The sequence below is a fragment of the Calonectris borealis genome, chromosome 5 (genome assembly GCF_964195595.1).
Source record: "Calonectris borealis chromosome 5, bCalBor7.hap1.2, whole genome shotgun sequence".
NCBI classification, from domain to species: Eukaryota; Metazoa; Chordata; class Aves; order Procellariiformes; family Procellariidae; genus Calonectris; species Calonectris borealis.
In genome coordinates this window covers 11,820,864-11,834,611 of record NC_134316.1, presented here as the reverse complement: position 1 = coordinate 11,834,611, position 13,748 = coordinate 11,820,864, and the positions used below count along the sequence as shown (strand labels likewise).

The 13,748-nt window shown below is 35.7% G+C and overlaps 1 protein-coding gene across 9 annotated transcripts in view; it reads right to left on the bottom strand.

Annotated features, from left to right (window-relative positions):
• The window catches only part of PPP1R13B (protein phosphatase 1 regulatory subunit 13B), a 70,196-nt gene that overhangs the window by 32,309 nt on the left and 24,139 nt on the right, over window positions 1–13,748 (bottom strand). For 5 of the 9 annotated variants that reach the window (XM_075150973.1, XM_075150964.1, XM_075150971.1 and 2 more), the window contains exons 2-4: window positions 10,992–11,139; window positions 6,791–6,910; window positions 5,211–5,278 (exon numbers count right to left, since the gene is read on the bottom strand). In XM_075150973.1, the coding sequence (XP_075007074.1) occupies window positions 5,211–5,278; window positions 6,791–6,910; window positions 10,992–11,139 (336 nt within the window). Of the gene's footprint in view, window positions 1–5,210; window positions 5,279–6,790; window positions 6,911–8,949; window positions 9,061–10,991; window positions 11,140–11,252; window positions 11,416–11,474; window positions 11,607–13,748 lie in introns of those variants that run through there. The other 4 variants (XM_075150963.1, XM_075150962.1, XM_075150965.1 and 1 more) reach the window with 4 other exon arrangements.

The following is a 13,748-nucleotide window of genomic DNA, read 5'->3' as shown; positions in this document are numbered from 1 at the left end:
AGAACTGTATCAGTCTGAGGAGAATCCAAACTCTATTAAGCTGACCCAGGGCTTGAACTAGAAGTCTGATGATGCAGAATGCTGCTGTGGGGGCAGCAAGATTCCTGTCTCCGACAGGTAAAAATAATTTTAGGTATATATGTCTTAGACAAGGGAACATTTTTGACTGTAAAAGTGGCAGAGCCAATCATTTTTGTCTCCTTAACAAAAGCAACAGACAAAGTTGCAGCAGAAAATTACGAAAACTTGGGTCTGATTTAATTACCAGGTTTTTTACATGATCAAAATGTTCTAGGAAGCCTGCAAGAAAATTTTTTCAGAAAAAAATTTTTCTTTGCAAACTGTTAAAATTCCTTTTGTCTAAATTTCTTCTTATCATCTTTTAATGGAATTATTTGCTTAGACTTTGCTATGAGACCCCTGAAAGAACCTAGATTTCCAAGACTGACACAGTTATTTGTTCATTTTAAACAAATTTGATTAAAACCTATCTCATTTGAATGGCAGCCTCTTCCAAGTACATTGTTAAATGTTACAAACAGAAAGTACTTAATACTTACAAGCTTATATTAAATTGAATTTGCAGCTCAGGTTTGAAGAACAACAACTATTCCAAACTAAGCTCTTTATCCTTCAACATTTCAAATGAGAAACTTCAAGCAAGTACATAGAATGTATTTCTCTTCTATTGAGCTTACTACTTCTGTTAAAAACTTGTTTGCTTTTTTCCTCACAATTAGATTTTTTCATATCTTTGCCTGACAGGCTAAGGAAACCTGTAAGTATTTTGCCTATGCGAGTATACTTGTTAAACCATTCAGCCATCTTTGAAACTTCTTTATCAGATGCTTTTTAGAACACATTTTTAAAAATTTCATTGTCATATCATAACAAATACATGACAAAATGTATATTATGTGCATTAGCCTTTTTATCTAGTCACACTTGTATGGATCAAATGGTTAAAACTAATGAACAACATATGATTCTACTTAAGGATTTTGGCACCACATGTAAATCTATCTAAATTCTAAACCTAAAATTTAACAAGCCATACCACAGGAACTCAAAAGCAATGTAGCTTTACTACTGCCACAATGGAATGGGATACAATGACTGCATCAGATGGCTATCTACCCTCTGTCAGCAACCATACGCTCTCCTAAGTTAAATCAGTACTATTAAAAACTGCTTTGCATGTACTTATATGTAGAAGTTTTAATCTACCCGTTAATGGAACTTCCCTGAGCAATTCCTCCAGCATGAAAGTGTAAGAGTCTCCTCAAGCTAAAACAGTTGGACTACTTGCTGTAAAATTTTTGCTAAAAGCCTCATTTGAGCCATTTTAACAGTAATAATGAAGCTCAGTTCTGTTATCTAATCAGCACAAAATTTTAACTCTCAACTTTATCTATTGGTCACAGCTTAAAGACTAAGAAAATTTACAGGAATGTAATTCTACAGTTTGGGATGATGGTGAAGTTTTCCTCCTCTACATGAGTTTCTTTTACACTAAAGCTAACACAAATTTCATAGTGCGAGACAAAATCAGGTTCCACTTTGTATTTCTTGGCAAAGGCTTCAGTCAATATCTATCAAGAAAAAAAGTTATTTATATCAGTCTCTCTAAATCGAGGGAGCAATTTTCATATTAGAAAGAGAAAAAATACGTTAAAGAGAGAATGGTACAGGAGACCACAAACTGACATTTTATTCTCCCAAGTAAATTACCAAGTAGAAAAATAATATAGAGCAAGCAACTACAGTAAACGAGTGTTGTCTTCATATACAGACTGTTTTCACCACACTAATCTACTTCTGTTCAGTCCAATACACTTTACTTCCATTATGTTCCTGTACCCCATTCTTTTTCCCTCCTGAGCTGCAACTGCTTTCTTGTTTTCTCATCTCCAAGAAATCTCTCGGTTATCTGATTACTTTTTCATCTGGACAACTGTCATCATGCAGCCAGTCCTCTTTCTGGGACTTCGTTAAGTACATCTCTGATCCACTTTTCCTATTGATGACTGGTAGCTGTACCACGACGGGTGGCTCCCAGTCCCTCTCCTGTCTACCACTGACCCCCAGTGGTTACAACTGTATTTGCTCTGTCTCACTGTTTTCAGACTGCTGCTGCTTCTATGAAATGAAGCTTGGATCATGCTAGGACATCTGGAAGCAAACAAGACCCAGCATTGTATGACTACTGTTTCATGGCCACTGAGCACAGAATCAAAGAACAATTTAGGTAGAAAGGAGTCTCTGGAAGTCACCCAGTTCAATAACACCTGCTCGGAGCAGGAGTTCAGATTGCTCAGGACTTTATTCAGCTAGATAGAAATTCCACAGACTCCGGGCAACCTGTTCCAATGTCTGTTACTCTCATTGAGAAAATATTTTTCCCAATATTTAATTAGAATTTCCCTTGTTACAACATGTGTTCAAATCAAACTGGCTCAGTTACACATGCAAGAGAAAGGAAGAGAAGGAAAAGGCAGCTATTCTCAGTGAAGAGAATCCCTCTCGAGACGCTGTCCAATCTCCCTGGCAAAGGGAAATGTTTTGTTATGTAAGCCTTATCTCCACATATCTATACCTTTGTGTAGTGGAAACAGATCAGGTCCTGTTTACAGCATAATTCTACTTCCAAGAAAGAAAGTTGTAAACAAAAGCAAACCCCAAAAGGTCACCTCAGGAATAAGAGAACTTGTCAATTTACAAAATCTCACATAGTTTTTTCTTTAGACTTTGTTATGCAGAGTGCAAAGCTCTCAGATAAGCACTTACAGATAAGTATTCTTTTTACAACGATGCATGTTTCACTGTTTGAAGAGACCTAGCCTATTCTATTTTTAACATTACATCTTTATTTGGAAGATAATCTAATGAAAGTTAAGCATTTATATAACGTGATTTTAAGATAACCATTATTTAAATAATTGCTGATCAAGCACATATAGTTTCAAAGAACAAAAAAATCCTACTGCATATGACAAAATGCCAATTAATAGAATTATCCAAATTGAATTCCAGACACATTGCCTATCATTTTTTCCCAAGACTATTGATTCAAACATTAAAGCAAACATTCATCTTAAAGCTTTCTGTGCATGTCACACTTTCAGCTCTACCCAGATATTTAGTAAAAATCAATTATTTCATCATTAAAGCAGTACACATAATGAAAATATACCTGAATGCAGAATATTTGGTAAGATTTGAGCTGTCTTCAATGTTCCATTGGTTTGTATTGATTTTAGGGCTAGTCTAACATTCAGCATGACAGTAACAATGAATAAGCCTAATGCATTACGTAAGTCTAAGCTGATTAAATCCTTGATCCTGAAGCCACCTCTTTTTCCCCCTCCCCCTCTGATTTAAAACTCGGCACAGTTGAAAATCTTAGTTTTATACACTTTCAAAACTTAATTTGTAGCATTTTTGGCATAAAACGCACCACAACTGACATTAATATAACCCCATCAGGTTTTAGTCTTTCTTGTGTTTTAATGATTTCCTAAACCTGGTAAAAGTCCATTTTAAAGTGATCAATTCCCTAATAAATTTTAATTTTGTGGCCAAACCTCTGGGGTTTTTTAAAAATATATACTGAATGGCACAAAGGTAGCAGTGTTACTCAAGTTACCAGGTCTGAGCTTTACCAATAAAAATTAACAGCAAATTGAACTAAATACAAAGCCATGATATCATAAACTTTAGTGCTGCCAAGAAGTGAGATTATAAGGCATACTGCACATGTCAGTCCTAGTTTCCAAAGATATTATGTCTCAAATGAAGTATATGTGCTACGCCTTACATGGAGGAATAGACCAGGGAGGTCATGAAAGAGTTATGTTCCGCTAGCACATTATAGCGCTATGATCTCACTACATTGTCAGTGTGACAATGGAAGCAGGATAAACGGATCCGTGCAGCAGAGGATATCAGCTAGTGTTCTCTACAGAAAAGGAACGTAGAAAGCAATACATGATTAACTGTTTTGAATAGGGAAAAAAATTCCTTCCACTAGGCCCACATGCCATACACAAAACAAGCTGCCAAGAGTTGCAAACTGACTGAACAACTGTGTTGCTGCATATTGAAGAGAGAGTGAATGTGTGACTGTGTGTGAGACTTTCAGATGCCAATTATCAGGCAATATACAAGCACAGAATTGTTTAATCTGCACAATTATTTTTAACTTTTTAGTTCTTTTTTATTTTAAGACATCTCAGCTTGAAAAACCTGATTTGTTTGCTTTTAAACTTTTTAAGCATTATTTTACCCTTAGAAAGAGCCCTATGCGTATTTAGAAATTGACAGTGCTTCTCTACAACTATGCATTGGTGAGCTCTAATCTTTTTACTGAAATTTAAAATGTTTAAACATAGTCAACTATAGCTATAATGCCTCAGTAAAGGCAGCAGAATGGCCCTGAGCAAATGAGAACAGAATATGCTCTGTAGAGCCTTCATTAGTATTGAGGATGAGAAGAGAGAGAAGAAAGTAAAGTGAGTTTCAGCTCAGGAGTAGAAGGTTTTTAAGCCATGGTAATTTTGAAAAAGACGTACTACGTTTTACTTGTAAAAGAGAGAATGTTCAAGCCAGTATTCACTGAATGCCACCAAACAGGTTGCCTATGCTATGTAATATGTATTTTAAATTAGAAACCTAGTAATATTTTAGTAAAAAAAAATACAAAGAAATGAACCAAGTGCATAAAAAAACAGTATAAAGAGGTGTCTCTGAGGGGTATGCAACCTCTTCTACCAGCATCGGAAAACATCCCAATCCATTTTCATCTTTAAACACACGAGGCTATGTCATGAATCAATACCAGTGAGATAAATCAAACAAGAAAAGATGTCTGGACAGGCAATACTAGTATGAAAGAATAATGTAGCTAGTTTTTTTCTTCACACAGGATGAATAAGACAAAGGAAGACAGATTAGAAAATGCTGTAATTAATAAGACTCCTGAGGCTTCTCACATCACAGAAGTGAATTTCTTTCTAGACAGAAAACTTAGAGTTCATGAAAAAAGGCCATTTACTTTATAACAAAAAATAAACAAAAAAAAAATCAAAACAGAACAAGATCTACACATTTTCCACCATTTCCCACTATAATAGATCTTGAAAAACAAGAATTTTAAAAACATCAAATATTTGAGTGGAATTGATCCAAAACCATCAGCATTTATTACATACCCCATTCTCTGTACGTTTCTCCACAGGTATATTTATGCCATTTCTTTGATTTTGGGCTTGACGTCCACCTAAAAGTAAAGTATCACTCTTAGTGCAAAGTTCAGTTTTCAACACAAATGGTTTTCATTCTTGAATCTGTTCTTTTCAAGAATTTTTATATAAAGCTTTTACCTGTGAATTTTTATTCTGATAGTTCCAACTCTTTTTTATTAGGTTATTCTTTGTAAGCAGTGAAGTCAGCAGAAATAAAACATTTACTTCACAGACTTCCTCTGTTAAAAGCACAGACATGCAGCTCTACTCTTCTGACTTGTGTTTAGGCAATGATGCCATGAAAGGGAATGTACTGAGTGTGACTACTGAAGTTTCATATTTCTGTGTCCACAAGAAGCAGTAGTTTCAGTTGAATACATTATAAATGAATATAGTAGAGGAAGCTTTTCCAATGCCTTATAAACAACTTTAATCTACAAATTGATCCATAGGTCAATGATTAATTAAAAAGCCTTGCATGCATGATTCAGAAGTGACATTTTCTTTGTACATGAAAATCTGTGGCTTCAGGTGTATCTTAAATTTCTTAAGATACTTTAAATTTGTATTGCCCAAAGGATGACTGAGTATTTTACAAAATACCTAATTAATATAAAAATCCCTCATACATTATCGGGCCTGCTACTTCTGGCATTCAAAGCAAGCAGCAACCACTTAGAAACAGGAAAAGAAATCCCAGCTCAAAGCAACAAGGACTCAAGACCTGAAATTCGATTGTCAGAAGTAGTCAGATTAGTTGAATGAGTAAGGATAATCTGAGCATGCAAATATATATCTCACTTCGAGATACCCTTCCTATCCTTCAAACAGTCTGACAGCCATTAAGTATATAATGCACAGCCTCAAAAGTCTTCTCATAAATTAAGTACAGTTTATACTAGTTAGATCAGAAAACTGAAATCCTTCTATTTTTTTCGTTCCAGTCTTTTAAGAAAGCCCCACTTAATATGGCACTGTTTTATATAAACACTTTTCCTGTAGAACCAAGCAGACCAGCGATTTTTCAATGTGCAAATTATCACTACTATTAAATGTATCTACATGAAGTACTGAGGAAGTAAAGCCACTGAGACCTCTGCCAATGATGTCTGTAAAATAGATTTTAGTTTCTAAAGGAGGCAAAGTAGTTTACTGAGTCTTTTCTCTGGGGCAACTGAAAGAGAACAGGGGGTTAAAAAGAACAATCCCATACCCCACCCTCTCAAAATGTAGCGACATTCTCTCAATTAGAAAAAATGCATTAAGCCTCTAATACCCACCAACATTTTTGAATCAGTATTAAGCAGAATAGAAACCAATCTTACTACAAAAATATTATTCAACAGACTGGTGGAAATTATTCTAGAGAAGGGAATTTGAGAACATGAATAAATGTGCCACTGAGGAAGGTTCAAAACGGCTTTGGTATAAGAAAGTTGTATTACATGTATCTACTGAAGGTCACTGAAAGAACCTGATAATCAAACTCACTTCAGAAATGTTTTAAATATGTTTAGGTAACAACGCTACAGGATAAGTGTACTTACTCTGTTCATTACTTTCGGCTGGTGACTCCTCATGACGAAGAAAAAATTTTACCTCTTCCCTACGAGGACCCCATTTCTGTAGGTGGTCATACATCATGTGATCAAAGGGTATGGGACGCTCTAGAAGTAAAAGACCAAAAAACTTATCACAACTATTTTAAATTAAGTAAAGTTTTATAGAACTCTCATTAAGAATCAGAATGTCTTTTGTGGTAGTAAATCAATCTATCCAATGTATTTTATGCAAACTTAAAGAAACAGGCACCAACAGACAATAGTTGCACTGTATTAAAAGCTAGCCTGTTACTGTAACGTAGCTCACTGCTTAACAGCAGTACATAACCCGTTTGCAAAACCGTACAAAAAATATCAGTGTTTAGAAACCCTAATTTAGGAATTCTTCACCATAACCTTTTTCACAGTGCTGATCTTTGCCCCTTTGCTCCCCATGACCACCAGATGGATATTTTGTTCTATTATTAAAATGATTCATTCAGTCTGAACGTCCGGGTTTCCACTCAGATTACAAGCTTTATCATTATATTGACATTTCATGTCCTAAGAACTTGAGCAGGTGCTCCCACTCCATTACACTATGCCAGACGCTAACTTCCAGTATATGTGGAATTACTGGCAAATCTTTGAACAAATAAAGGCTAAGTTCTATGCAGCGTCAGTCTCTTTGTTTTCCCCCAAAGAAATGTAAAACATTCCCATGGAGTAGTTATTTCTTCCAAATTGATCAAATATATTATTACTAAGAGGCTTCCAAATTGATCAAATATATTATTACTAAGAGGCTGCACACATTTAGTATTTCAAAATGAAAATATATTTCGAAAGCAAAGTTGTCACTGTTTCCATAATTATACTTGCATTTATTTTTAAATGTTTTCATTAAGGTAAGAAAATCTCTCTTTTAAGATCTTTTAAGATCTAATACTAAGCATAGTATTAGAAGATATCTTCTAATCAGAATAAAATTATACTAGAAGAGATTTAGCTAGCTTTCCTACATGCAGCAGCATGTCAAACCAATACTACTACAAAAAATAAGGCTTGGATGGAAAAGAAAGGTGGAGTTTGCATTCTTCATTGTTAAAAGCAAAATGCTGTCTGCCCCCAAAACCCAAACTAGAGTATCTCCTACCAGGCAGAGCACTGCTAACAATTTGTTATCCATTTCATACTTAAGCTATTTGACTTGAGAAGACAAAATGATTCAAAGATATAACAGGTATCTTGGGGAAAGCTTGGGAAAACCACATCACAAATATACCTTTTTATAATGAAATTTACCTAAATTTATAAGCATTATGAACTATATAAATGTATACATGTGTTGATACTCTTGGGATACTTAATTGTAGTATTTAAAGAACAATACATTTTCATCACTTGATTCACAATGCATTTAATACAATAAAGCGTCTTGTCAAAATCTGTCACGTCAAATAGGTATAGTGATTAACACAGTTCAGCCACTGTTAGATCTAGCTGCTTTCAGTGGGGAAAAGTCATTTAAACCATAAGCTTATTATATTCATCAGCTGACCGGTTACCTATCTTCCTAAACTCCCCCCCTCCCTTCCCCCTCCCTCCCCCCACAAAAAAAAAATCACAACACATGGATTTAAAAAAAAATAGATGCTTTTCTTTTCTTTTTCTTGTTCCTCCCTCAAGTGGACTCCAAGAAACATTGTCAATAGTGTTTATGCACACAAGAATAAGGTCACTGGCTTACTACAACTCAGTTCTTGAAAAGGAATTTTAAAAACATGATTTTCAGGTTTTTCAACTCCTAAAGTAAAGTAAGATTTCAAGTGCTTTGAAGCACATCCACTAAAATTGCAGCATGTGTCTTCTAAAGATCACAGAGTGTAAAAATATTTAAATGGTTTAGTTCAGAGGCTTTAGGACACAGAAGATAAGAATCTTTAGGAATTTCTCCCAAATAGAAAAATTGCTAGGTAAACCTAGCAAGAACTGAAGCTTGATAAGAAGGTACCAAGAAACCGGATGTCTGAACAGGGTTGGGCTATTCTGGAATGGTAAGGAGTGGCTGCAGCATTGCTCCTGGTTAGGCTGGTCTGCCACTAGAAGTAATGTCCTGATCCTAGGAGCTATTCAAAATAAAAGGTTTCGTTTACATAATGTACCTTCAAGAATCAAGGCTAATATTTTTCAGACATGACCATGGAGAGACATGGGAAAGACGTTTTCTACTACTTTTGCAATTCTTCCACAAAAACAATTCGGGATATGTTGCCCTAAGTTAGACAGAAAACAGGTTAAAATAATAACAGCAACATCATCATCACTGAAACAGAGAAAAGAAAAACAAAGAAGCACTAATCATTCTGTGCAACTTAGCTACATGAAACAGATTCAGAAAAGAAAAGGTTGAAATCCATTCTCTCTTGAAACATACTACAAGTTCCTGGCATCACACCTGTCTTTTGACCTCCTTCCCAACTGCTATTTGCAATAGCTGGGGAATGAGGAAGAATATTCCGTGGTTTTTTTTCTTCTGTTATAGCATGAGAAATCCGTGCAAAAAGAGGAAGCTTCAAACTGACAAAGCACAAGGTGCTACAAAATGTACTGATAGATCAGGCACAAATGCTATTGACTTTTTCAACTATTACTCATCTCAAGAAACTGGAAAGGAGGGGGAACAGAGAATGAAATACAAAAATCAAATGCAAATAAACCAAATGCTTATGCCATGCAGCTGTGAGAAGAATCAGTTTCTTAACTCTAATACAAACAATACCTAAACTACTTTACAACTCTTGGGAAGCTCCTCAACCATTTCTTTGCCACACAAAAGCAAACAAAGAAAAGCTAACATAATAAATAAACGAATATGTTTTTCAATAGCTAAGCTATTGTAATCCTTCTCTGAACTCTAGAAATCGTACATAATACTTGGAGCCAAACTTGCATGGATTTCAATAACATTTTTCTGGAAGACAAATGGTCTATCCCTGTCACCCTCTAAAAATAAAATGAAGTATTTCTCATTTATTTGTAGATACACATTCAGAAGATGAAGATTATTAGAAGAGACAGTATTTTGTTAGATCAATACAGTTTAGGAAATGGCCAAGTTTTGGGCACACAAAACTGGTTTTTGTAGCTGATAATAAAACTACAATCTACAAGCCCCATTGCTTTGAATTTGAGTAGACATACATTATTTGGTTCGGCTACCTAAAAGAGGCTGTGGCTACCTGAGAATGGAGGAGTTAAGCACATTCACAAGACGACAGGTATGACAGCTCTTTCTTACAGAGAGAGCTGTGTTTTGTCACCTGTGCAACATGGAGAGTACGAAGAAAACAGACCACTTTGGGTGTGTGACAAAACCTAATATATTTATTCAACCCATACATTGATATACTAACCTGGAGGCTTGCACTATGCGCAATTACAAGAATCCATCTAGAAACAGAATCCATAATGGGCTGTTTCAACACACTTCTGAAAAGAACTGCCCACTGCATTATTCTGTGAAATAACAATTGCAACACAAACAAGATACGGTCACTACTACCTGCCCCAAGGCAGGTTGTCAAATCTTCGAGGGGAAATGTTCATGAAGAAGCTGGAGATACTATGTCCAACTCTGGCACAATTCTGTCTGCAGAACATCTGCTATTCAGGATACAGAAGGAAAAAAGTCTGTACCCATTCATAAATTTCAGGTTGTATTCACACACCTAATAGTGAGGAAATTGGATTGGAAAGAATGCAGGTGGTGATCTGTACCCACTTACTATAAGATCAGATCACTGAGATTCCATATTGTCATTTAAATAATCTCCATCCTATATATGCTGTAGGCCTATTTGAAATAAATGGCTTCTAGAAGTGAAAATACCCCCCCATTTTTTTTTCTTTTAAGATGGGGATACTGAATACTTTGTTTATGTATTTTGAAAAACAGAAATACAGAATACTAACATATCTTACACATGCATTTTATCAAATACTCCATGCTGAAGAAGAAAACAGAGGAGAAAAAGGAAAAGTCAAGAATTGCATTAGTCTCTACAGATATTGAATTAACATGCTTTCCATCAAAGTTTGCTAGACCAAAGAAGAATTTGAAATCATTAATATTGAAAAGTCAGTCTTACCTTTTTTATAATTGGTACACACATTTAAATCCATTCCCACCAAACATTTTACTTACCATTTCCACGCCATACTTCAGCCAGATGGCAGCTTCCTTCTCCAGGCTCTTTGCAGAACTCTACTACATCGCGACAGGTTGTTTCTGGTGTAATTGGAACTTCTGTCAAAATCTGTTCATTGTTGCTCAGAAACACGGTTAATATCATCTGAAAGAAAAAAAGAAAAGCAGCAGAATATTCAACAAAAATGACAAGAATAAGATTATGGATAAGATTTATAATTTCCCTGTAAATGGAAATGTATGCTTATGGTTGGTTACCATGCTCCATCAAAGTAGTTTTCAGTTTCTTGTAACTTTGCCAAAGCTTTAGTCTTTGTGTTGATTTTTTTTGACAGTGCATTGAATTGACAATTTTTTTTAAAAGCTTCAGTTGAAATGGTTTGTTTCTGTCTGAAAATAAGGCTGGGAGGGAAGGCACAAGTTTTGGCTATGTTAGATGCTTGAAATCACAGCTTTTAAACGTTGCAAATAAATACACACTTTGGCAAAGTAACCTGAAGCTTCACAGGTGGGCAACCCTTTGCATGATGGACATCATTTTTGCAATTTATCTGAAGATACAGTTATATTTGGTTGAATTGTAAGCCTTTGGTTAAATGGTAAGCCTCAGAGCTATTAAAAAAAAAAAAAAAAAAGAGGAAAAAAGTCACATTTTTCAAAGGATTGCCTTTGTTTAGTGTACTTGCTAGAGCTAAAAACCTCTGAAAAGTTGGTTCTTTCTGTACTACTTTATCCCCACCCCCTGAGCTGGCTGTGTTGAGCAGACTGTACATGCAACCTTCCCACAGCGGTACTAAGCGTGCTCTCTTCACTCAAAGTTACAACATCAAAAGACTGCTTTTCCTCCAGTAACTGCTCCCAGCTGTTCCAGTTGGAAAGTAGCCACAAACCAGAAAATATCTTTTCTTCCCCTCCCCCCCTTAACAACATTCAAGATGACTTGACATCAAGGAAAACAGAAAGAAGAAAAAGTGGGATGAAAACTATAAAGGAAAAAGCCTAGCACTAAGAGCTAGTACTAATCTGGGTCGATTAGATTAGTTCTGTTCAAATTCCTTCCTCCACCTTAAATAACTGTGTGCAAAAATGTATATCCAGAGATACTTCCATCCCTCTTCATGTTAGCAGGTGTAACTTGCTTCAAAGTTAAACACTCGAAAACTGTGCACATTAACTTAACCCACCTCACCCCCTTGATGCATAGGTATTATGATATGATTGTTAATAATGTGTTCGTTTGCTACATTCCCCCTATTAAAGGCCTCTGCCTTATGCATTATTCTCAATGGATTTGTTCTGTAGGCCCTCATGTAATTTACTGCAAAAGCTGGAAGTATATAGTTAACAGCTGCGGGGCTTGTAAGAAGGAAAAGATAAAAAACATTCTACCAAGAAACAAAGTCCTAATACAATGGTGCTAAAGTGATTCATTTTTTTCCTGAGTGAGACTGGTAGAGGACCAATAAAGGCTGTATTCAAAGACAAGTATTCCTATGTTACACTAAATCCTCTGAAAGATACCTGACCCTAAGCTCCTGCTTAAAATTAAACAGATACTTTTAACCATTCTCTCTCTCTCCCCGCATCTGTAGTCACAATACTGTTCTGTAAACTCATGTGGATGGAACAGAGATAATGTGATGTTTAAAAGACAAAGATACCATAATAATAGATGTCCCTAAAGAATGCGACAAAATTAGTAATTTTGTCTGCAAAGAAAGTTCTTTCAGATCTTTCCAGTAAATAAAATGTGGCATCACATATTGAACCACAAAGATTAAACCTTATTACTTAAAAGCTCTTCAGTAAATGAGCACTCCCCACTTGTGCTTCAATTTGCATAGGCAATTCTTAAAAACATTCATAACACTTTTATCTGTGGGACATATACATGTACCAAACTGGACATTTGCATTCACAACAGCTAGATACTGAGCGAGAGCAGTCTGTCTACTTTAGAAGTAGGCACAGGACAAATTCCAAGAAAGCCCAGGCTTCAAGCTCTCAGCCTCCTCATCAGTCTTCCAGGATATTTTAGTCCACGTTTCTACTCTCCTTCAGCCTGCCAAGTTTGTACACTGTATCCTGAAGTCTTCAAGTCACTACACTTCAACACAAGAAGCAGTCATCCAGGGCTGTAAATATACTAGAATTCACCCCTGAGTTTCTCCAACAGCAGCATTAAAGGAAGCTATAGTAAAAGCTATAGCACAAGCTAGGAGGAACCTGTAGGATGCCACCACAGATAATAATGAAAGTGCATGTAACCACCTACTATAAACAGCCAAAAACGTTATTTTTCCCCCATAGAATATTCAGTGGCTGTCGAATCTTTTACAGAATAAATATCTGATGTGGAATCTTGTGGTGCAATTTGACCTCACATTTAAGAAGAAAAAGTCATATATGAACATAAAACAATAGGCTTAGAAGAAACCTTAAGAGGTCATCTAATGCAGTCTCTTGGCCTCAGGCAGGATCAACTATACCTACATTATTCTGCAGACATGCTTGCTTAACCTGTTCTGAAAAGCCTTTCATGATGGAAATTCCACCACTTCCCTGAACCATCCATCCCAGAAATCCAGGATACCTGTTGGAAGAAGTTTCTTGAAATCTAGTCAAAGCTTTCCTTGCTATTATTTAAACCCACTAGTTCTTCTCCTAGCTGCAGGGGTGATAGAAAACACTTCTTTTTTTTTTTTCCTCTACAGTTAAATTTAAGGAATATATAAGAAGTAAGTAAATTAAGTA